This window comes from Anolis carolinensis, chromosome 2 (assembly GCF_035594765.1).
Source record: "Anolis carolinensis isolate JA03-04 chromosome 2, rAnoCar3.1.pri, whole genome shotgun sequence".
NCBI classification, from domain to species: domain Eukaryota; kingdom Metazoa; phylum Chordata; class Lepidosauria; order Squamata; family Dactyloidae; genus Anolis; species Anolis carolinensis.
Window position 1 is genome coordinate 171,081,457 of NC_085842.1, and position 25,598 is coordinate 171,107,054.

At 40.7% G+C, this 25,598-nt stretch overlaps 1 protein-coding gene across 2 annotated transcripts in view; it reads right to left on the minus strand.

Annotated features, from left to right (window-relative positions):
- Window positions 1-25,598, minus strand: part of os9 (OS9 endoplasmic reticulum lectin) — a 47,088-nt gene that overhangs the window by 11,061 nt on the left and 10,429 nt on the right. The window contains exons 2-13 of one of the 2 annotated variants that reach the window (XM_062971080.1): window positions 19,750-19,926; window positions 19,135-19,198; window positions 15,204-15,280; window positions 13,855-13,953; window positions 13,268-13,469; window positions 10,180-10,290; window positions 8,640-8,743; window positions 8,014-8,056; window positions 7,248-7,336; window positions 3,990-4,235; window positions 2,747-2,978; window positions 72-239 (exon numbers count right to left, since the gene is read on the minus strand). In XM_062971080.1, the coding sequence (XP_062827150.1) occupies window positions 72-239; window positions 2,747-2,978; window positions 3,990-4,235; window positions 7,248-7,336; window positions 8,014-8,056; window positions 8,640-8,743; window positions 10,180-10,290; window positions 13,268-13,469; window positions 13,855-13,953; window positions 15,204-15,280; window positions 19,135-19,198; window positions 19,750-19,926 (1,612 nt within the window). The remainder of the gene's footprint in view (window positions 1-71; window positions 240-2,746; window positions 2,979-3,989; window positions 4,236-7,247; window positions 7,337-8,013; window positions 8,057-8,639; window positions 8,744-10,179; window positions 10,291-13,267; window positions 13,470-13,854; window positions 13,954-15,203; window positions 15,281-19,134; window positions 19,199-19,749; window positions 19,927-25,598) is intronic. The other variant, XM_062971081.1, reaches the window with a different exon arrangement.

Here is a 25,598-nt window from a genome sequence, read left to right on the forward strand (position 1 = left end):
GGCACCTAGCCCAGCAAAGGCTCCGAGCAATACCTATTGCCCTCCCTGCCCAAGTGGCATGGCTGCATTACCTTCTGCCTTCAGGCCTTCCTTCTCCAACAGGTCCTTAACCACACTCTCTATGTGGCGCAGCTGCGGGTTGTCCCTGCTCATCTCTTGGACTCGCAGCTCCTTCTGTCGAGCGCTACCTGGCTTGACTTTAGTGACCCTGACTTTCACGCGCCCGTCCGCGTTGCCATCTGAGACAGAAAGGGGACAAGGGCGTATCAATGAATTGGCATTTGCGGGAGGAAAGTTGAAGCACAAGCTGGCTGGATCTGCTCGCAAGGGCTACCTAAAGAATGAGAGCCTCTCTTATGCCAATGAGATCTAGGACAACAACATTTGTACCAAGGCATTTTGAGCACAATATTAAGGCCTTCAAAGCACCCTTGCAAAAGCAGAAGAGCCCTGGACAGCAGAGGAAAAGGAAGGCAAGAAGACCCAGAAAGGTGTAGTGATCAGCCAATGAGCCACATCAGCTTTGCTTCTGATCCACCCAAACTGAATATAGCCCACTAGCTGTACACTGTTATCCACCACTATTCTCCAGGTTCTGGCTCCTGCTTATGACTGCCCAGCAGCAGGCAGAATGCAGTTTTAGACTAGTGGGCCACATTCAGCTGGGGAAGGGGCTTGTGCAGGAAATAATAACCAGGGGCCTTAACTTCAAAACCCTGAGTCCCTAAGCTTCAAAACCCAAGAACACATCTCTAGCCCTTAAGACTAGAAAATGTTTGGATAGTGCTGGAAGAGTATTTCAGAAGCAAAGTTGGAGAGCTGAACAAGGAAATAAAAGTTTCAGTGCAGAGCCTTCCCTATGGCTAAGAGGAAGTAGTGTGCAAAATAAGCAAGAACAACATTTTTTTATTTGCGACATACACACATTAGCCAGAATAAATGGAAAACTTCAAAATAAGCAGTTAGAAAGTGATGAGATACCATGCTTTCATCCTTTCCCTGTCATTTCCTGCCTATTAATTCAAATGTTATAAACAGCATGTTCTCTTTCTTCCCCTTATTACTGTATAACAGTGGTTCTTAACCCATGGGTCCCTTCAACCCATTGGCCTTCAACTCCCAGAAATCATAACAGCTGGTAAACTGGCTGGGATTTCTGGGAGTTGTAGGCCAAAACATCTGGGAACCACAGGTTGAGAACCACTGGTATAACAGCACCCTATTATGTGGAACAATTAACCTTTTTGCTTGAGTAATAAGGGACAAGCTGCCAAATTAGCCAGTAGCAACGCTTCCTAATATCTTAATATAGCAATAGGTCACATTTGGCTAAGGCTATGAACTTTCATATAATGAAAGTGAGCTTCCACTTTGCACCTGTAATCAACTGTGGAAATTTTTGTTGTGTGGGCTTGTGTTTTATGTTTCATTAATTTATCAGATTTAACCAGAATTTGATCCAAAGACTAGACATAAGGAGAAATCTTCACTTTGATGTATTTATTTTGAACTTCTGGGGAAATGTTTGGCTTGGTGAGAGAAAACTCTGTTGGGTTTTATTTATTATGTTAAAAAGATACTGTATGGGGCCTGAAGAGAGGGAACCAATAAGAAGATATTTTGTCCTTTCAGTAAAACATTCATGGTCATGCTAAGACCCATAGGATCATTACGTTGGAAAGGGGGAAAGACCCTGCTTACACTTCTGTAGTGCCTACTCAGACATCTGACAATCATTCCATAATGCTTGTGTGAAAGGAAATTGATGAAAATTGGTTTATTTTTTTGGCATTGAATTATTGCCTATTGTAAGGCTGCTCTGAGTCCCCTTTGGGGTGAGAAGGGAGGGATATAAATACCATAAAGAAATAAAACATTCAAAGGTAAAAGTTGAGATGTTTGATTATGAGGCCCAGCTGTTTACGTGGTTGGTAGTGACAAAATGACCAAGTAGCGACAGCAGCAGAAGCAGCAGATTTATTAATCCCAGGGAGTTGACAAATTTCACTACGAAGAGACTTTTCCCCAGCAACAGATTTCATAACCAAAAAAGTTTCCCCAAAGTGTATTCTTGATCAAGAGTAGGGAGAAGGAAGAACACAGTTCTTATAAATATTTAAGTAATCAGCAAATCTGTCTCAGAAGAATCCTTGCCCCACCACCAAGACACATTGAAATTTTGCTAGTTATATCACAAGACATGTACCCAAATATTTGTTACTACCCTAAGTATCTTTAGCAATCTCCCAATCCATTTTCCTGCGAGAACTTTAGGAACATGTGTAAAGACAGGTAATAATAACCCTAAGATCAAGCTCCATATAAGATCATAGGTATGCTCCATCCCTAAGTCTTCCTAGGTATTTTCTAGCTATGTCATTTGCTGGTCAGTAGCAGTTATTTAGAACAAGTCTTGTTCATCTTTTCTTGTTTGATCGAATTAGCAAGTGAATCTTTAAAGCAAAATCCTTAAAGTTCACAGCAAAATAGTGCCTCCTGCTGGCTATTGCAGACAGATCCTCAAACTGTTGATGTCATCCCCAACTTACTGTGGCCCTATCTCAGAGCTTTCTTGGCAACATTGATTCAGAGAAGATTTGCTATTGGCTTCCTCTGAAGCTGAGAGTGTGTGATATACCCAAAGTTTAGCTTGTCAATCAAAATCTCTACACCAAACAAACATACTATCCTCATCTGTATCAATACTCAAAACAATGAACTCTACACCATCTATAAGAAAACATACCACTGGCTGCCCTGGCTGCATCTTCTTTAGCAGAATCTCCTCCATCCAGTGGTGTTTCCTCCTCCTCTTCATCTTCTTCTGGTTTCTGCTCTTGCTCTTTATCTCCTTTATTTGGGGCTTTGCCTGAATCCAGCTTGTCAATAAGCTTGTTGAGGGTTGATGCCAAAGACTTAGAGGCTTGTTTTCGATCAAACTCTCCTTTCAGGCCTTCTGTTTCTAGCTCATCTTTCACCTGTTAAGTTTATAGTCGGAGGACAAAAAAAAAAAAACAAGCTAAGATTTTTGGAGAAACAAACTGAGACTCGCTCAGTTCCTACCACAATGGAAAAACTTAAGCTAAGGACAACTTCAAAAGAAGGCGGCTTTATACAGAAAGCCTTTTATGGCATGTCTAAGTACCTGCACAAAAAGGGCACATGGATAGGAAGAAAATATCTTTGTTGGGGTTACCACCAAGAACACAATCTTCTTTTCTACACCAAACATAACAGATTTTAATGCCATGATCTATGACACACAGTTCAGTGTACAGGCAGGATTATATATCTGGAGGCATTACTTCATATAATCCATGTATTGTATGAAGAAGATTGAAATACGTATTTGGATTAGTCTGGAATATCAGTCCGCAAAGGGATCTTGTAGCACCTTTGATACTAATTGAGAAAAAGATGTTGATAGTGTATGTTTTCATAGACTTAAGTAGATGCATGAAGTGAAAAGTCCACTCCTCATCCCATTCATCCGAGGAAAATGTCTGCAAAAGCTACCAATTTCCATCCCTCAGTCTCAAAGGTGCTACAAGAACCTTTTGCATATTATGTGAAATACTACACCATATTCTCAATTCTGAACCAATCACTATCAATTTCATAGAACAAAATCAGATTTCCTTTCCTCTTCATCCTTTTTGTAGATCAGTTTTGTCTCTCTCCTCCTTTCACCCTTTTTGCTTAATCAAAAGAATACTGAAATGTTTTAGCCTCTTCTCATATATAAGGCACTGGGTGTGCAAATAATAACTAAAAGAAAAGCAACATCAAATATTGGCTCCATATCTACTTCGTTGTTTTCAAGAATCCAGCATAGAAGGGAAAGAAAAGAAGCCACACAGAGATTGTACATATTTTTTGAGAATGTAACTCCTAGAATCCCTTAAGTAGCATGACCTCTATGGGATTCTGGGCAATGTGTTTTGTATTTTTTAAAACTCTTTCCCATATCTGTCTTCACAGATCTTTACCTCATTAATGATGTGATCAAACTCCTTCTCCATCTCAGATTTCACCTCTTCCTTTAGTTCGGCCATTTCAGATTTTTGTAGCAGGATGTCTTCCAGCTCCTTCTCGAACTTCCCCAGCAGTTCTTCTTCATCCTCCTCCTCCTCTTCCTGGGCTCCTTCATTAGGCTTCTCCCTTTCTCCTTTTGGCTCTTTTTTGGGTGAGGTATCTTGTGCACTTGCTTCTGATTCACTAGTCTTCTCCTTATTCTGGAGGAAGAAATGGCAACTCAGAAACTGAAAGGTAAGGTGAAGTCTGGATGATCTAAGTCAGACACAGAATGTGTTTTCATCCGTATCTTGCCTTGGCAGGAGAAAGACGGGGCACAAACCAAGCAGAGTAGCAAGGCACCCCCAGGACCATCTGGGCTAACCCAGAAACTCACAGCTAAACACCCCAGAGAGATGGTTATCCAACCTTTGTTTAAAAGCCTCAATTGAAGGAGATTTTAAAGCAATATGACAACAACCATACTAATACCGAAGGCCCAAACTGTTCCGGAAGTGCGATCCAAAACATACCTTTTTATAGGATGTTCCACACAGATTACACAGACCAGTCTAAGACAAGGAAGGCAATACCCATAGACATTATCAACTGAGATTCCCATTACTCTTCAGCATTGGTAAATTTGATTAAGATCAAGGGAAGGAAGAAAACAAAGACGTGGTGTGGGACCAAGCCTTTGATCAGTAATGCAGTGCAAAGAATAATTAGGAGATATGTGCAATTACGGAGCTCCTGGTGGACCAGTGGATTAAACCAGAGTTGCTGAATTTGCTGACCGAAAGGTCAGTGGTTCGAATCCAGGGAGTTGGATGAGCTCCTGGTGTTAGCCCCAGCTTCTGCCAATCTAGCAGTTTGAAAACATGCATATGGGAGATCAATAGGTACCGCTCCGGCGGGAAGGTAACAGCGCTTCATGCAGTCATGCCGGCCACATGACCTTGAAGGTGTCTATGGACAATATCGGCCCTTCGGCTTAGAAATGGAGATGAGCACCAACCGCCCAAGTCAGACACAACTAGACTTAATGTAAGGGAAAAACCTTTACCTTTACCTATGTGCCATGACAATCTGAATGGCCATAGTGCACGATAATTGGATGATATGATTTTAATATTTATATTCGTCGTCGTCGTCTCACTTGTTCAGTCGTTTTCGACTCTTTGTGACCTCATGGACCAGTCCACGCCAGAGCTCCCTGTCGGCCATCACCGCCCTCAGTTCCTTCAAGGTCGAGCCAGTCACTTCAAGGATACCGTCCATCCATCTCGTCCTTGGTTGTCCTCTCTTCCTTTTTCCTTCCATTTTCCCCAGCATCATGATCTTCTCCAAGCTTTCCTGTCTTCTCATGATGTGACCAAAATACTTCAACTTTGCCTCTAATATCCTTCCCTCCAGTGAGCAGTTGGGCATTATTTCCTGGATGATGGACTGGTTGGATCTTCTTGCCGTCCAAGGCACTCTCAGGATTTTCCTCCAGCACCAAAGTTCAAAAGCGTCTATCTTCCTTCGCTCAGCCTTCCTTATAGTCAAGCTCTCGCATCCATAGGTTACTATGGGGAATACCATTGCTTTGACTATGCGGACCATCGTTGCCAGTGTGATGTCTTTCCTTTTCAGTATTTTATAGAGGTTGGCCATTGTTCTCCTCCCAAGAAGTAAACGTCTTCTGATTTCCTGGCTGCAGTCTGCATCTGCAGTGATCTTTGCACCTAGAAATATAAAGTCTGTCACTGCCTCCACGTTTTCTCCCTCTATTTGCCAGTTGTCAATCGGTCTGGTTGCCATGATTTTGGTTTTCTTGACATTTAACTGCAACCCAGCTTTTGCACTTTCTTCTTTCACCTTGGTGATAAGGCTCCTCAGCTCTTCCTCACTTTCAGCCATCAGAGTGGTATCATCTGCATACCTAAGGTTGTTAATGTTTCTTCCAGAAATTTTAACTCCATCCTTGGATTCGTCAAGACCCGCACGTTGCATGATGTGTTCTGCATACAAGTTGAATAGGTAGGGCGATAGTATACAGCCCTGCCGTACTCCTTTCCCAATCTTGAACCAGTCTGTTGTTCCGTGGTCTGTTCTTACTGTGGCTACTTGGTCTTTATACAGATTTCTCAGGAGACAGACAAGGTGACTTGGTATCCCCATACCACCAAGTACATGCCACAGTTTGTTATGGTCCACACAGTCGAAGGTTTTAGAGTAGTCAATAAAGCAGAAGTAGATGTTTTTCTGAAACTCCCTGGCTTCCAGCGGATATTGGCAATTTGGTCTCTCATTCCTCTGCCTTTTCTGAACCCAGCTTGGACATTTGGCAGCTCTAACTCCATGTATTGCTGAAGTCTGCCTTGCAGGATCTTGAGCATTACCTTACTGGCATGGGAAATAAGTGTCACTGTACGGAAGTTTGAACATTCTTTAGCAGTTCCCTTTTTTGGTATGGGGATGTAAATTGATTTTTTCCAATCTGATGGCCATTCTTGTGTTTTCCATATTTGCTGGCATATGGCATGCATCACCTTGATAGCATCATCTTTCAAGATTTTTAACAGTTCAGCTGGGATCCCATCGTCTCCTGCTGCCTTGGTGTTAGCAATGCTTCTTAAGGCCCATTCAACCTCACTCCTCAGGATGTCTGTTTCTAATTCATTCACCACACCATCAAAGCTATCTTCTATATTTTTATCCCTCCTATCTTCTGTATATTCTCACCACCTTTTATATTTATATTAGGATATTTATATTAGGATGTTTTTAATGCTTTGTCTTAATGTTTAAATGTTGTTTATGCCTATTTTTTAATGGTTTTAATTATTTTAATTTATAGGTATATGTCAGTGTTCAGTTATTACAATGTTTCTATTATATGTATGTTGGCATTGAATTTTCGCCATTAATATGTTGTAAACCGCCTTGAGTCCCCCACAGGGGTAAGAAAGGTGGTATATAAATAATAGTAAATAAATATATAAATCCAATTACATCTAGAGGGCTTGATTTTGCCCAGCTCTGATCTAGAAGGTAATGGGGAGTCAAAAAACAGGGCTTGTGCTCATAAGAACTTGCATTAAAAATCAGCTGTATTTGCACACATTTTTATTATTGCTTTATCAGGGTGGGAATAAGAAGCTATGAAGATGTGCACCTCATTTATTCAGCGGAAACCCTGAGCCTCAGCCCATCTTCAGATGGAATGTTTTGTCATAAAATCTTACCTTCCTGGCGCTCTCCTTCAAATCGTGAATGAACTGAACCAGATCTCCAGGATTCCGGATAATTTTAAAGTGTATTTTTTTCTTGAAATCTAGAAAGATCCAAGCAACATGTATTATATTCTTTTGGAGACATGTGGCTGGCAGGAGTTCAGACTAATAGACGTAAGCTAATAAACACAGAGCTGAATTCGGAAGCGTGTAAAGTCCTGTGAAATTTTCTCTGCATAAAATATATCACATTTCTTACCAATAAGGGCTTGATCTTCCATTAAACATTTGAACTTTCACCAGGCATTACCCATACATGTGTCTTTCCACTGCCTAAAGGATCAGAAACTTGCTTTAAAATTAGACTATACATGTATACTCTGGGGGTGCCCAGTGTGCTGAATTTTATGTCATCTTTCATGCACAGGACCACAATTTTATACATATAAGCTTTTCATTCTGGTCCTAAGGATAGTAACACAATGAATAAATATCTTTTTACACCCACTCTGACTCTTCCTATCCTCTGCCTAGTTGGAGATTTTCAGCAGCATTGCCACTGGAGGTAAAGGAGGATTCATGTAACTTTCCCAATAACATCCTTTTATCTCGTACTCTTTAGACCAGTGTTTCTCAAACTCTGCACCTCTGGGTGTTTTGGACTTTAGCTCCCAGAAATCCCTACCAATTTACCAGCTGTTAAGAATTGTAGGAGCTGAAGTCCAGGACACCTGGAGGAGTAGATTGAGAAACACTGCTTTAGACCATTGCAATTTACCTGCCAGATGACTTTCTTCTGTGTTTAGGATTGATTCTTCCTCCTGCAAAAGAGATCATAAGAGGAATGGGTTGGAGTACTATCCACAGGAGCCATATCATAGTGGGATTAAATGGTGAACCCTTTCTGCAATGCACAAGCCCTTGAGCCCTGCTAGTCGTTCCACCAGAAGGATTGATTTTCCACATTTTCTTTGGTGCTGCACATGCTATACACAAAATACAGATGCATTTAACCCTTCAGTCATACTAAACTTTTAACAGATATATTTAGATACTCCATGCTGTGGCATATGTTAGCACAGGCATGGGCAAATTTAGGTCCTCCAGGTGTTTTGGACTCAACTCCCAAAAATCCCAGCCAGCTTATTGGCTGTTAGGTGGGAGTTGAAGTAAAAAACACCAGGAGAGCCTGGAGGAAGAAAACAAAAGAAAAAAAAGGAAGTGATTGGAAGTGCACTTCTGGTTTTGAAAAATGGCTATTTTTTTCAATATGAAACAGCTGAATACCTGTCAAATTTTGTTGTATTTAGGCAACAAAAAGTTTCAGTTTTTGGAGTATTTCAGATGTATGGATAAGAGAGGCCTCTGGGGAAGATGGAAGCAACGGTTACAATTAAGTATTACCTTTGTGTCTTTTGGCATCTGGGATGCTTTCCCATCTCCACGCATTACTCCCTCCCAGAAATTGGTGTCATCGTCTTGTTTAGTCTCAGGAGGGGGAGAAGGAGCTAGGGTCATCGAACAAACCAGTAACAACAACACAAAACAGTATGAGTTGAGAGGAAGCAACAGGACTTATTCACAGCATTTTGCAGAACTGCCACATATCTCAAAGTCAACTGACTTGAGCAGAATTTCCAGTGATGAGAAGCACCTCAGCCCTCTAGCTGTAAATACGAGCTACCATTAAAGCTCATTTTAGCTCGGCATGCATCTGGCCATCTGGTGCTGAGGATAAATGATGGCTTCCGTGCCAGTAGGGCAGTGAACCTCCTCTATGTTTTAGTTTGAAATGTAAAAGAACTATCCACAGCTTTGAATCCTGCTGTCAATATAAGCTCGGCACCTTGAGAATAACTCCTTTCAAATTTTGAGTAAACCCAGTGCAGATTTATCCATCATGTTGCCACCAGCCACCATGGATTAGGAGACTGTCGTACCAGAGCGTTGCACAACAGCTGTTCATTTATTTTGTAATATTTAGTCAAGGAAAATTGTTTACGTTTTTGTCACAACAAAACATGGTTTCCCAACCAGATTGTGTGGAAAACAATGCATAGACATTTATGAGGGATACGACTAGGCAGCTGGTCCCCTCTGACACCAACAACTCCTTGGTTTTTGTGATCACACATTGACTCATGTACTTCTTCCCTCTTTTTTATTGTGAGAAAGATGGAAGTAAGTAAAGCCACCTGGAGCCCTGATGCCTGAAACACTGGCCAACATACCGTCCGTACATTTGGTGCCTCAAATGTTAGTCTGCTAACAAATAGTTGACCTGCTGATTTCAGAAATGGCACCAAATTTCCCCTATCAGCTCTAGATTTTGATACACAATTTATGTTACCTACCAATCATCATCTGCTCTCCTATAGAAAACCATGATAACCATATCTAAGAAACTAGAGCTGATGTGGACTATCAAAGGTAATATTTTGAATCAGCACCCCAAATATCCCCAGGAACAGGCCTAAAAGCCAAGACACCAAGATATTTTTTGGTTGAGCTGTGAAATGTAGTTAGTTATAAGTTAGGGAACCTGACAGTGTATTAGATATATATGTTTGAAAGCAGCAAGTATATTTTTCCAGTATATGATTTTAATGATGCTTGCATATTTCCCTGCACAAACTCCATTAAAGGAGCCTGAATCTTTACTACTACCAGTCATTTCCACAAAAGGGTCTGGCAGCTTGTTATATATTATGTAGTTACCTGCTTTCTAGACAATTAATCCAACTTAAAGATCCTTACCACACTATTAATATTTTATTTCCATTTTCTCTTATTTCAGAAACATCTTTGTGATCCTGTTTTAGCCTTTCCAACTGCCAAACGGTTTGGGCTACAATTCCCACCAGCCCTCATCACTGGCCATATTGGGGCTGACAGGAGCTGTAGTACAGAAAGCACAAAGTTGCCAAGGGCAATGATGCTCTACCATTTCCATCTGCATCCTGAACAGCAGAGTTACGGTCTGGCTCATTCCACAGTCGTGTGCCTAATGTGTTCAGCTCTTCAGAGATCTCCTCCACTTTGCGCTTTGTGTCAGCTGCAGAAATTGAAATAAAGAAATGCTATTATATACCACTGCCCCACACACTCTTGATCACTGTGAGTAATAAACAAGAAGTCCAAAGTCCTTTGGGAGTCAGGGGTAACTATCAAGATCATTATTTTGGTGCTGCTTGGCTTTTACTACACAGAGAGGGCAAATGAGGACACAGAAATGGAAATTTCATGCAAGTGCAAAAACCTGAAGGAAATAGGAATCCATGGCTTCACTGTAGGCATAGTAATCTGATCTCATCTCTGAGATGTCTATGCCATAGGTCCCTTTAAAAGGATGCAATGTGGATCCAGTGGGGCAGCAGGGATGGGGGTGAACTAGCCTTGGGCCTACCAGTGTTGCCAACATCTATCTTATGACAATTTTATGTTTGAGATCAGATATCTTGGTTGTTATCCCTCTTGAACAATGCTATATTCCTCTTGTAGGACAATCCTAAGGAGAAACACAAGGGCTGTAACCCTAAGACAGGAGTGTCAAACTCATTTTCATTAAGGGTCACATCAGCCTTATGGTTGCCTTCAAAGGGCTGCTGAATCCATGGATACAGAGGGCCAACTATACTTTTTTACATAGCTACTAGCTGTGCCCGGCCACGCGTTGCTGTGGCGAAGTATGGTGGTATGGGAAATAAAGTATTGAGGAATTGGTGGTAGTTAAGGTAAAGGGTAAAGGTTTTCTCCTGACATTAAGTACAGTCATGTCTGACTCTGGGGGTTGGTGCTCATCTCCATTTCTGAGCCGAAGAGCCAGCATTGTCCGTAGACTCCTCCAAGGTCATGTGGGATGACTGCATGGAGCAGTACCTATTCATGCACTCACATTTGCATGTTTTTGAACTTCTGGGTTGGCAGAAGCTGGGGTTAACAGTGGGGGCTCTCTCCGCTTCCCCAATTCAAACCTGCGGCCTTTCGGTCCAGAAGTTCAGCAGCTCAGCACTTTAACATGCTGTGCCATCAGGGGATATTATTTCCTAAAGGTTGTGAATATACAATATTTCTGATTTTTTTTTTTACTGTTGGAGGCAAGTATGAATGCTGCAATTAGGAAAAATGATTAGGATGTAATGGCCTTGCAGCTTTAAAGCCTGGATGTTTCCTCCATGAGTGAATTTTTTGTTGGGAGGTGTTAGCTGGCCCTGATTGTTTCCTGCCTGGAGTTCAATTGTTTTCAGAGTGTTGTTCTTTGCGATATTTTATGTGCTTCTACTGTCAGTGTAGATGAAGAAGTACCCAGTGGTTGAGCGCACATATTTTTTTAAAAAAAGTCTGTGGTCCTCAGAAAACAGGATTTGCCAGACTTTGGTGATGGGAATACTTTGTTGGGAGGTGTTAGCTGGGTCTGGCTGTTTCCTGTCTGGAATTCCCCTGTTTTCAGAGTGTTCTTTATTTAGTGTTCTGATTTTAGAGATTGTATTGTTCTGTTTTCTTATACCACAGTAATTTTTATATATTCTGATTTTAGTGTTTTTGAATACTTGGGGCCAGATTGTGTTCATTTTCACGGTTCACAGCAACACAACAACAACAACAACAACAATAGTAATAATAATGACTTGGGTAATACACACTGCTTCTCTCCCTTCTCAGGTTCCTTTCTGGAATTCCCAATTTCCCCGCTTTCAGAGTGTTGCTCTTTATTTACTGTCCTGGTTTTAGAGATTATATTGTTCTGTATTATTCTACCACAGTAATTATTTCATATTGCAGTAGAATTTCACTTATTCAACATTTCCTTATCCAATGTTCTGGATTATCCAACGCAGTCGTCCTTTTAGTAGTCAGTGTTTTTGTAGTCAATGTTTTAAATTCATTGTGATATTTTGGTGCTAAATTTGTAAATACAGTAATTACTACATAGCATTATTACACATAGAATTACTTTTTCTGTCAAATTTGTTGTATAACATGATGTTTTGGTGCTTAATTTGTAAAATCATTACCTAATTTGATGTTTAATAGGCTTTTCCTGAATCCCTTCTTATTATCCAACGTATTTGCTTATCCAACATTCTGCCAGCCTGTTTATGTGTGATAAGTGAGACTTTACTGTATATTTATAATCTTATATTATCTGCTTAGAACTGGATTATATGAGGCCCATTCCACATAGCTGTATAAAATGCACACTGAAGTGGATTATATGGCAGTGTGGACTCAAGGTAATCCAGTTCAAAGCAGATAATATAAGATTATAAATGGGTTAAATAGCTGTGTGGAAGGGCCTTGAGTCTACACTGCCATATAATTCAGTACAAATCAGATAATCTGTATTTTATAGGCAGTGGGGAAGAAGCCTGGTTGAAGAGGTCCTGGGGTGAGTGGGTTGCTAGGAGACCAAGTAGGCAAAGCTTAGCCTTCTAACTGGCAGCAATTGAATAAATTCCTCTCCCTCTAATTAGGACTTGATTTTTCTTTTCTTTTCTTTTTGTTGTTGGAACCTAGGGGCAAGGACAGCGGGTTGTGTTGCCAAGTTTCGTGGCTCTGGGTCATGTAGTTTCGTTGCCTACTTCTAGGTAAAAAGTCCATTTACCATTTTATATATATATATAGATTGGTGCTCTTTAGCGTTTGCCCAGTTTAGGTTCCCAAACCCAACTCCCATCATTTTTATTGTCTGCCATGCGGATTGGGGATAATGGGAATTGCAACTCAACAGCACTGTGGTTCTAAGATTGGGGAAAGATTGAAGGACATTTTAATGTCAGACATCATATCTTCAAGCCTTGCATCTAAATTCAAACCCTGATATCTTGACCCAACACAACAAACAACCACCTTCCAGGTGTTACAGTATCACAACTCCCATTCACTGTTGTTATGATGTCTAATGATGAAGAATACAAGAGTTGTTGTTAATCATCTGGAGGGTCACATAAAATGACATGGTAGCCGTATTCACCCGTGCGTCTGGAATTTGACACATGCGTCCTAAGACAAGATGACACTGAGATACTCACACACTTGAGCCTTGACATATTCTACATACTCAGCTGGGCTCAAAGCTGGATGGCAGCGGATGGTCTGAGGGGTGGCGGTTGATGGAGGCCGCAGGAATGGGTGATGGCAGATGCGGGTGGTGTGGACGGTCAGCACGTAGGAGCAGGACTGAGGTTCATCTACACGGGCAATGTAGTCACCTGCACCTTCCTCACACAGGAACTGGAACAAGGATGTGGAAAAGCTTTGATTATAGTCACATCCTGCCTTCCACCTCCACAAATGGTAGCCCTGGCAACTAACAGTAATAACTTTGAAATCTGTTAACAGCCTTGTTAAAAGCCCTTGGATAGTTATTTATGAGCTGGGGTTGAGTGGGAAGTGCCTCTCTCCAAAAGGATGATGTATAATATCCAGTTGAGTTTACCAGGATGAAAGGGAGTCTTAGACTGATGAAGGTTTCACATGCAGTTAAAACTACAGAAGTACAAGCAGAAGAGATGCTTCCCATTTCTATTGTTCTGCAAGAACAAAGACCAACTACCTTTCCATCGCAGCTGATGATAGAGGAGATGCTCTCAAGGAGCCAGAAAGGCCCCTTCCTTACCCTGACTTCAGCCTCCCTGGGCTTCCCATTCAGGTTACACTTGGAACCATTTACATAGGTCTGGCTGTGATAACGCTTCAGTTTGTGTTGCTTAGAAGCCTGTAATGGAAAAGAAGAGGGAATTGAAATTATCACAGTGTCTCCCTCAATTTCCTCTAATTAGAAAGCCCCTTTTTAAGCAGACACCACAGATAAATTCACTTATTATCCTAGATACAGGCAATAGCTGCAGTTTATCTCTAGCATAACATGGGAACAAATGTCACCACCACCAGGAGCACCCTGGAAATATCCAAGAAAGAAACAACTTTCAATGAGGTTGAAAGGAAAAAAGAGACCTGAGGTCCCCGCTTTGTCACGTGAGAAAGCTAAAAGTCTGACCAAGGTCATTAAGAGAGCAGGAAATTTAGTCTCTATGGTCACTTTGACCTTTTCTTTAAAGAGCCTTCAAACCAATGCAGAAGAGAAAGCTCTGGGTGAGGTCCTCCATAGCCACATTTGTTCAATATATTTCCTAGCCTGAACAAGACAAGTCAAAAAAAAAAAAAAAAACACAGAAGGGAAGTTCTCTGTGCCCCATTGTACTCCAAAGCAGGTCACTGTAACAGGAGATTTTATTTAAATATATTTCTGAATCTCCTTCTAAGATGGTGGCCTTCCCCAATAGGGTTACACTGCAAACATCAGTACAACTCATTTAGAAAAGCATCTTTAACATTTCAGCCAATGTAAATAAGCCAGTTAAAATGAAATTTAAAGTCCAAATATATATTCAAATATATAATAGCATTTAAATATGCTAAAAACATTTCCACTAAGCAAGGGGCACAAAAGGTTTTATAAGTGTGTGTTCTGAATGCTGGTGAATACATTTATGTTTTGGGAGGTTTTTGGAAGCCAAATGCTGGGCAGGGGCCGGGGGGAGAATATGTTGAATAGTTTTCATAGTTTTTCTTTTTCTATTTAATTGCCATATTCATAAAAATTAACATTTTGACTTTTTGCACGATGTGGGCTTTTTTTACCTATAGCAATTTTAACTTTTATAAATCACTTTAAGCCCTGGACTGGAAGAACAGTTTGATATTACAGTAATAGCAGGAAGAGAAGGAAAAAGAAGCAAGAACCCAATGGAAGACAATAGTATGTAAACATTGGAATAGTTTTCACTGCTGTCTGTTTATGATGCAGAAGAAAACACTTGTAAAAAACCTACTTCCTGAAATTTCTCAAATACAAGCACTGCAGTTGGAAGGAGGGAAAGGAAGCTATCTCTTCTGTAGCTTCTTCTGTTGCTCCCAAAAAGAAACCTCCAGGCTCAAAGAACTTACAGCCTGCAGAACACTCACCTTTGCAGTTTCATTGTCCCAGTCAAATGCAGACTGGTAATATCCAAGGTACAGGATATCACCCTTGATTTCAGATTCTGGGGAAACAACAAATGGGAAGGCATTAATGGCCTGTCAGTAACCTAGGAGACAAGGTCTTGCTCCCAATGAAGCAGATTGGATTCACAAAAGCTCAGGCCAGAATGAATTTCTTACATACTTATTATAAATAATATATTAGAAATTATAGTCACTAGCATGGGTACCCGGCTTTGTCCGGGTTATTTGAAAAAAATTGATTTTTAATTGTACAAAAAACAAATGATTGTGGGTGAATGCCAGGTTAACCCTGAAAAACTCCATCAGTATTTAAAGTTTGTTACGTTGGGTAAGTTTGCTCTAGATGCATCATCGATGAGGTTCAGTGTGCTTTCTGGCTGTAGGGTAAGCTACAACTCCCACTATGGTGAGCCAGTTCCTTCAAACTCCTCCAGTAGGTTGAGTTAGTCATGGTGGTTCTGTGTGCCAAGTTTGGTCCAGATCCATCATTGGTGGGGGTCAAGGTTTCTCTGGTTGTGGGTGAACTACAACTCCCAGAAAGGAAGGTCAGTTCCCCCCAAATCCCTCTAGTAATCAAATTTTGGCATATTAGGTATATGTGCCATGTTTGGTCCAGATCCATTGGTGTTTGGGTTCACAGTGCTCTCTGGATGTAGGTATACTACAGCTCCCCCAAATCAAGGTGAATTTCCCCGAAATACCTCCACTATATTTTCTGGTCATGGAGGCTCTGTGTGCCAAGTTTGGACCAATTCCATCTTTGGTGGAGTTGAGGGCTCATTGATTGCAGGAGAACTATAAATCCCAGTACCTACAACTCCAAAATGTTCAGGCAATTTCCCCTCGAAACCCACCAGCATTCAAATTTGGGCATATTGGGTATGCATGCCAAGTTTGGTCTAGATCCATCATTGTTTGGGTTCATAGTGCTCTCTGGATGTAGGTAAACTACAACTCCTATAAATCCGTCCGAAGACCTCCAGTATTTTTTGTTGGTCATGGGGGTTCTGTGTACCAAGTTAGTTCCAGGTCCATCGTTGGTAGAGTTCAGAGTGCTCTTAGATTACCGGTGAACTATACAACTCAGTACCTACAACTCCTATAAATCATGGTGAAATCTCCCCAAACCTTTCTAATATGTTCAGTTGCTGATAAATTCCTCAGTTTGCTGTGTGCCATAGAAAAGAATAGGAAAGGGTTAAAGGAAATGCAGTGGGCAGGGTCAGGGCCGTAACCAGAGGGGTTTTTTTTAAAAGTTCAACCCCCCTCCCCGAAATGTGTCAAGTTTTACTCATAAATTGGTTAACCAATTAAAATTCATGAGTCAACCAGGTTTTGGAGGGGAGGTGTTGAACCCTTTGGGGGGGGGGGGGTTGAACCCTTAAACCCCCACTCTGGGTATAGCCCTGGGAGGGGTTATGCAAATTCCACACCAATGGAAAGAGTAAGAAACACTGGGATGTCTGTGGTGGAGGAAACAGAAAATCTAGAATGAAATTGTCCCCACATAAAAGCCTTTACTTGGGCAGTATGGTTTTTGTGGAGGACATTGGCAGGGTACATGTTCATGGTGCTCACTATAACTTTCAATGCCATTGAAGGGAAAGCCAATTGTGTCTCCTGAGTAGTTGGATCTATAGCTGTTTGTGGAGGCAGGAGCTTGTCTGTGCAAGTAGACATCCCAGCCACATACACACATACATAATTTCACTTTTATTTTGTGTATAGATGTGTAATCCCGTAAGACCCTGTTGTTTTGTTATGCTTTTGATGGTACTGTGGTAGGGAAAACTAGCATAGACCATAGGCCAAAGAAACCAGAATGAGCTGCACACCAGGATCAAAATTCAAGTCACCATTGCAACTATATTTACACACACGCACACACATCAATGGCCTGGGAACAATACCAAAAGCTATATTTTAAGCACATCTCTGAAGCAATTGTTCAAAAGAAATGGAGGCCTAAATAAGCTCTCCCATTACAATCTCCCCAAGGAAACCATGATCCCAAATATGAACAAAATTACGATAAATGGTCTATTTCTACAGGCATCAAATCTGTGGTCTTAAGTTAGGGACTTGGGTGGGTGAAATTATAGCACTACGGGATGTATTTTAATTTTGTGCACTGACACAAAATGAAATGCCGGTTGATTAATTCTCATTCCCACTTCATGAATAGCTTGGCGAAGAAAAGCCGTATTTATGCCAGGTAAAAATGAGGAAGACCTTTCTTGTTTGCTATGATTATCTGCAGAAGTCATCACTTTGAAAGCTATTATAATTTGACAGTACTGGTCAAGATCTACAATATGGGAATTTACCTTTTTTTTAAACTAAGAGTGTCGAGTAAATGTACTGTAGATTAGCCTTCCCTATCCTGGAGCCCTCTTAATATGGAGACCTACAGCCTCTATTATCTCCAATCAACATGACAACCTCTAAGCAGCCAATGTCTCAGGGAGCATTTGAAGTTCAGGCCATGTTGGCTACAAATTATGGAAGTTGCAGTCGATCAAACTGAAAGGCACCAGACTACATAAGGCCAGTGTACAGAAATTGCAACCCAAGATCATAGAAATATGGTTCTGCTAGTAAAGATTTGCATCACAGCAAAGTGGTGAGAAATTTGTCTCCTCTTGCCTTTGGCTACTATTTATTTGCTTATTTATTGGAGTCACATCATATGATGTCCTTGTGATTCTGGAGGTGTTGATATAAGCTGATCTTGCCTCTTTGCTAACTACAAAAAATAATAAGGCAGATCATGTCTATGCAAGTTCATAGACTGATAAATCAAATACCTTACTTTAATAACCTGTGAGGAAGTGGTCATCTAACCTCCAGGCAATTTCTACAGTATATAAGCAAGAATCACATAGCGTGTGACAGAGATGAGGGAGCAGAGGTACGGAAGTGTAATTCTGAAGTCATTTGGATTATGGAGTATTGTGGCTATCTAAGTCGCCCAGAGACATTTGTAAAAAGGGAGGCAAGAAACTCTGGCTTGTCACACATTCATAAATATGTATGGTAAAGGATTTGTAATCAATGACGCTGTGGCAATGATTACACTATGTAACAAAATCTGAAAAATGTTCTTTTGAAAAGTGTTATTTCCTGTTTAATTGTAGAGTACTTACTTTGAAAGTAGTTGTCATACATCAGAAACTTTGTTTTTGTAGCTACCACAAACTATGTTGAATTGGTTGAGACTATAGGAGATATTCATTGAAAAACTATAACATAATGTGCTGCAGGATGTACCGCAAAGTAAGGTTGTTTACCTGTAACCATGGTTCTTTGAGTGGTCATCTGTGAAATTCGCACCTGTGCGATTTGCTGCATGGACGCAGAAAATACCACAGGTGTGTCTTTCACAGAGACCATGCTGAAGAAAAACAAAGTTTTTTTCAGTTTAATAAACTTTTTTCCATGTTTTTATGATAGAACCAATTAGGAAATGACATTTATAACCCAGGAACGAAAATCGTGTTACATAATGTTATTTGCGGCCATTGGGAAGAACATGATAAAAGTTATGTTTGCTCAGATCTATCTAGTCCAGCACTGTGTTTCCAGAATGATCAAACATATACATTTGGGAAGCCAACATGAGTGACAGCAACATCCTTCTCAGCAACTGCTATCAAGTTTCAACTCCAATACTTGATGTTACATATAACTTTCTCATAACTAGCAACCATTAACAGCACTATTCTATATGAAATTGTCTAGTTCCTAGAGTAGCCACACATTCTGTACAGAATGACTTTGTTTTAGCTTTCTCAAACCTTCCAGAACTTAGCATTTGGGATGTCTCCAGTTTAACTTAAATCTAGACCAGGCAGGTAAGCGGGCAATCAAGTGACAAAGGAGAAGAAAGTACCTTCCATGTGATATTGCTGGATGTGCTTCCCGTAGCAAAACTCGTAGGTCCACCAGTCCTTAGTCTGAGAGGAAAAGGAGAAGGGTTAAGGTCCAGAATATTTCACTGAAGCAAAACCTGGATAAACTGCCTCTTGAATTAGACCTCTCCTGAAAGACTACCATCCAAATTCTGCAGCCTTGGCTTATATAAAACAAGAGGTCCCATGTATACCAATTTCCCTTTCCCAAACCTTGCCATACTGTTGACCTTTCACATGTTTCATAGGGAGACCTCTGCAGGGCTCGCCAACATCATACCTGCTCTGGGGCTCCATAAAGCTTCAGGGCTACTCTGCTGAAGCCAGTCTCTCAACCTCAATCCCCACAGTTGTGAAATGGGAAGGGTAGTGATTGGCCTCTTATGACAATTACTGAGCCCTTCTGACAATTACTGAAATGAGTACATACTTTGCTTATCTGGCACTGTCTTTTTATATGCCTCTGGGAGCTCTGTGGGGAAAACCACCTCAGAGAAGATTGGTTTACAAAGTTCTTGGGTGTGACACCCACCACTTTTCTTGGTTGCACCTCCACTTCCAACGGCCCCTTCCTTTAAATCCCAGTGTAAAAGTACCTTGATAAGGCAAGGGGCAGCTTCCATTGGCTTCAGCAGTTCTGAGATTCCCAAGCCAGTATAGCTCTGTGGATCTTCCTCTTTGTCCTGATGTATCTTCACAGCTGCAGCAGGCAGCCGGCACTCATATTTTTGCTTGTATTTTGAGGAGATGGTCACCACATCAGCTGATTTACTCTGACAAAATAGAAGCAAGGGAACGGTTGGTGAAAATTTAAATGAAAATGAAGAGAATATAGGCATATTTCAGTTAAGGAACCATTCTCGAGAATGACTGCTTTAACAAAAATTTTGGTAGGTTCCCTCATCCCCAAAAAAGAATAGCTCAATACATTTTGCCCCAAACTAACAATATTCACCAATGAAATGAAACAATCAGGTCAGGTAAGAAAAAACATCTTCAGCCTTCTAGAGACCACTTGAAAGCTTTCACCAAAATACATCTAGGGACTTTTTTTCCCTTTCACCAGCCTCCATTTCTACTTTGGTGGCCAAGAATATGGATCTATGTTTTAAAAAACATACTGAGATGGTATGACAGCTTAATCTTTTAAAAATATTTTTATTAAGTATATAATAACACAATCTGTGAGCTATTGCATATAAATGTTGTAAGTAATGGAGCATTTTTATATTATCTATTCATCTCTTTTGCAAAGTTATCCTTTTCAAATTTTTTCCTCTCCCCCCCCCCCCACTTCCCCAAACACCTACCACATTTTCTTATATATCTTTATCTTTAACCATGAACATAATTTTCTTAATCTTTGTACAATATCTATATTGGTTTTGCCACTTTCTATGTATGATAGCTTAATCTTTTCTCCCCTTTTTGCATTTGATGCTTACTCAATAAGGAATGCTAGAGAGGGCTGCTATTTACTTTCCCTATTGTGGGCAGGCACACATGGCTACAGTAGGATTGGCTAGAGTAAATCCTATTTTAACCCCCTAAAGCATCACTGCATTGTTTACTGCAGATATGCTGCTGCAACCTGAGTCCCTATATCAGGAGAAAGGTGGGTTAAAATAAGGTAAATACGAGAAAACCTGAAACTGAAAATCTGTTTTCCCAGCCTTCCTTCACTGTTCCCAATGCCAATTTTGCTAAAATGTATTAGCTTGACAGAGGATGAGGAAATAGGTGATACTGGACAGGCATAAAAAGACTTTGTAAAAAGGAATACTTATCATCAGCTACAGCTTCTGACACTGTGATTAGAATGGGAGAGGATTTGCTATTTGTTTTTTTCCCTAAGGAAAATTTGGCAGCATTACAGAAGTTATATTGTGAATCTATCATGTGAATCTACTTTCTTCTATTTTCTATACACTCATTTATTCTGTAGATGGAAGAGGGATGCCTGCAAATTCAACAGCTTGCCTGTTTGCCTCTATGGAAGTCAATATAGTTCCTCTGAAGGCCCATAGCAAAGGCACATTTCAGATCTGCCCTTTCATGTGGCAGACATCTCCATCCAGCACCACACCAAAGCTTTGGAACCCCCGTGGCACAAGGGGTTAAACCCTTGTGCTGGCAGGACTGCTGACCGAAAGGTCGGTGGTTTGAATTGGGGAGCGGAGGAGCTCCCGTCTGTCAGCTCCAACTTCACATGCGGGGACATGAGAGAAGCCTCTCACAGGATGGTAAAACATCCAGGCATCCCCTGGGCAACATCCTTGTATATGGCCAAGTCTCTCACACCAGAAGAGAGCTGAAGTTTCTCAAGTCACTTCTGACATGAAAACATACACACACACACAGACCAAAGCTCATGAACTGCTATAGGTATGCCCCTGCCTACTGTGCAATGCAAACACACAAACAATGAAGTGAGCCCTCACTGTACCGGCCCTCCTATTTTCTTTACAAATCAATTTCTGTAAAGTGATGGTAAAGATAGTGTGCTGTTTTCTTGATATCCTTCAAAGGTTCAGAAAGGGGTGGGGGTACTGGAATCCCATCCACCATAGTCAATGATAACAGTAACTGTATTCTAAGGACCCTTCCAGACAGGCTCTATATCCCAGGATCCAATCCCAGGTTTTCTGTTTATCCCAGATTATCTTGCAATGTGGACTCATATAATCCAGTTTAAAGCAGAAAACCTGGGATCGGAACTTGGGATATACGGCCTGTCTGGAAGGGCCCCAAAACACCAGGACAGTCAAAAGTTCTTCAATTTGCGTGAGAGGAAATGTAGACTACCTTTAAAATACATAGTAGGAATAGAGGTTCCCACACCAGGATAATGAATATTTCACTCATTCTCTTGTGAAATACTGGTTCTGTGTGTATCCAGAATATGAATTATCTGTGACTTTGAATATAAAGGTGAACCTCTAGGTATTTGGAGAAATTGAGGATGACAAGGTTTCCAGATTGGATCTTAATAACATATATATTCACACAGGAATAACACATATTTACATCAATGGAAGAATAATGCCATTTGTTATTGGGTCCTTCAAGATTAAATACATGGTCAGCAATGAGTACACAAGAAAACTGGAAGGCCCGCACTAAAATGAGGTCACCTTGTGCTCAGTTCAAACTGCCCAGCCACTCCAATAGCAAATCAAATTTTGGAAGCAGCTTTAATCTACTTACAGAAAAGCATGCCTGACAAATAATTTGGCAAAAATCCACAAACCCTTTCATGCATTCCATCACTTCCTTTTGAAAATTGATTAAACACAAAAGAGAGGAGATGGACTTTATTTTTGCAGCCCTTTAGGGATGGAAAGCTGTCAGCCACAATGTGTAAGCAGCTAGTTGACAGCAATGGAGTAAGTAGGTACCTATTCCTAAATGCAGAAGAGCTATGTTATCACCACATCTACTGCAGAGACAGTCTATATAACAATGTTAAGTAACCTTGAGGACTGTACGGATTCTTGAACTAGGAAGAAGCAGAGCCACGAAAACTTGCTTGCTGCCTAGCAGGTTTTCATGTAAACAAAAAGCTTTCTAAGCTTTGGAATAAGGTGCCTAGACACATCCTTTAAAAGGTATCCTAGCCCTTCAACAAGCAGAGCTCTGTGATCTGAGTAATTGATGTAAGTGCCTTATATTGTCTACTTGATATTCTCATGTATAAGTTGGCCTCATGTATTAGTTGAGGGTAGATTGTGGGGTCAAAGTTATGGATTTTGATATGACTTGTGGATAAGATGTGGGATATTCCATGGAGAACGGGTCGGTTGCCCCTGCCATTTCCTTCCCCGGACTTTCAAAAAGGCCAAAAGTGACACTGCAATGGAGAAAGTAGAGGGAGTAAATTCTTCTTTTAAGTTCTCCTAGGATAGATTAAACTCTGTTATATTTGCAAAGGTATGTGTTTGCAGCTTAAAAGACCGGAAGATTTACTCAAAAGGATGGTTTTATTTTAGTAGCATTTGCTTAAACTGTTCCTTTTTCTTGCTTCGGAAGTTGAGATTCTCAGGAAGCTGAGGCCTGTGCTCATTAATGCGTTCAATGGCTTTTTAGCACTTCTGCAAAATTACAGTACTTCTGCCCAAACATACACATACTCAGCTCACACTAAAATTTAACCACACACCTGAATTAAAGCTATTAAGATGGCACTTTAATAGCATTCGCACTTTCCCCACGTATACTCCTCCCTGGACCTCTCCATGTCACCAAAAACCTACTGGGGAGAGTCTCCCAGTCTTTGTGAGAAGGTTTTTATGGCACATGATGGGAAGCAGGAGGCATGGAAGAGCCTGTAAAAATGCCCCACTGAATCCTGCACAAGAACTCTAATATTCTTTTTATTTCCACAATAAATGTAGCACCATTCATAAACCCTTTTTGACTTACAGCTGGCCTATACTGCCAATATATAGCTACTCTCCTCAGAGTCTGCCCAAGTGAATTCCATGGAAATTACTTTTGAGCAGCCTAACATTGCAGAGCTATACACTTAGTGTATTGGTGATAGTAATCTATGGCTGAAGTAGTACTAGAAAAACACTTTACAGAATCCCCCTAAGACCTTACTCTGTGGTTGGTGGTAGCACATGGGGTTTTTTTCTTCAGCAATTTTTATTTATTTATTTATTGCAATATTTATATCCCGCCCTTCTCACCCAATAGGAGACTTAGGGCGGCTTACAATAAAACACATATATAAAATTGTACAATACATTGTAAAAACTGTACATGGGCTCCCAGAGTTGCTCAGCAACACCTGAAGTCCAAGAAAAAAGTGGTGCCAGACCCTAAGAGACCCTTTGGGACAACCGACTTAGCCTAACTGCTCTATCCATCACAGGATTCCTGATATGCCACAAAGAAAGCCCAGGACATATAGCACATGGTCTAGAAAAAAAGTCCTTTAGGACATCCTCATTTATGCTGCCAGCACCGAGAGTTAAGCTGTCAGAAGCTAGTGCATTACCAGTCCAGTAGAACTGGAGTGCCACTTCCGTCTTACATAAAGAAGGAAGCAGCTACCTAGACTCCAATAAAACGTCAGGCATGTGAGAGTTAATTTGTTTTTATTTATTTAAAAAATAAACATTTCAAAATCCACCAACCAGAACAAAAATCAGTGCATTCAAGAATGCTAAGCTTAAGGATTTGTTTGAAATGTCAGAACTGAACAGAGCACATAGTTTTTCCACAGAGAAATCCATTCCTGACTCCTTCATTTCAGGTAAGACAGAGTTGTTTAGTGCTCTAGTTAACTGGGAATTGGAGGATCTTGCTAATTAACTGCAAATCATTCAGAGATCTACATGCATATGCAGCCCAAGCATCTCTCTCTCCTTGTTTACAGCAGCTGCGTGTCAAACATTCAAATGAATTCCTGAAAAATGATCAACTCCCACATACCACTCTTTCCTTTAGAAACAGACCTAAAGAATTCCCCCAGGCAAGGCCATATAAAGATGATAGCAATCCTGGATGAGCTCATTTGAATATAAATCCCACTGAATTTACATGAAAAGTCATATGATATTTGGGCTTACCTATAGCAATGATGTGGTGAATGGCAATTTATGAACCTAAATTAAGGGTGCATGTCACTGCAGAATTAATACAGTATGACATCAGTTTAACTGCTGTGACTCAATGCTAAGGGATGCTGGAGTCGCAGTTTCAAAAACCTTTGGCCTAACCAAACCACAAATCCCACAATTCCATAGCATTGAGCCATGACAGCTGAAGTGGTGTCAAACTGCATTAGTTCTACAGTGGAGATGCACCCTAAGATACCAGGATCTGTCACCTGAAAGCCATCATTTCACATTGTTTATACTCAGTCCTTGGAATGCTAGCCAGCAGCATCCAACGAATCCCCCCAAACTAAACTGCTATGGCTTATGGTGAGAGTATGACAAGAATTACAGTCCAATAGTACATAGGACTACAGTTTCGAATACAGTATTCTTCCCCTTAAAAGCCACTGGAACACTGCAAGTCTGAAAGACAATTTTAATTAAATTACTAGCTTAGAAAAAGCTATTTAACTGGGCTGTTGTTTTTGTTTTAATCTCTCTGTGGAGAAGCAATATGTCACTAACAAGGAACACAGTGGAAAGCTTCATTGCTTCATCGTTTTTCATTAGTAACAATTTAAGCAAAATAAGCAGCCTGTGTGCAAGCACACAGCCATCTTTTTTCTACCTCTCAAAAATTATTTTGTTTATAATGTGATGGAGGGAATGGAGGGAAAAGTGATTATCTTGTGACAATTTACAGCAGTGTTCCAGTCCCTTTTGCCTGCCTCACTGTTTCTGAATTACAGCCTCATTTTATTACCCTTTTGGTCTTTTCCCCTCTTCTTTACACCCAGCAGCCAAAGCCACGAGTGGATCCAGAATTATTGGTACAACAG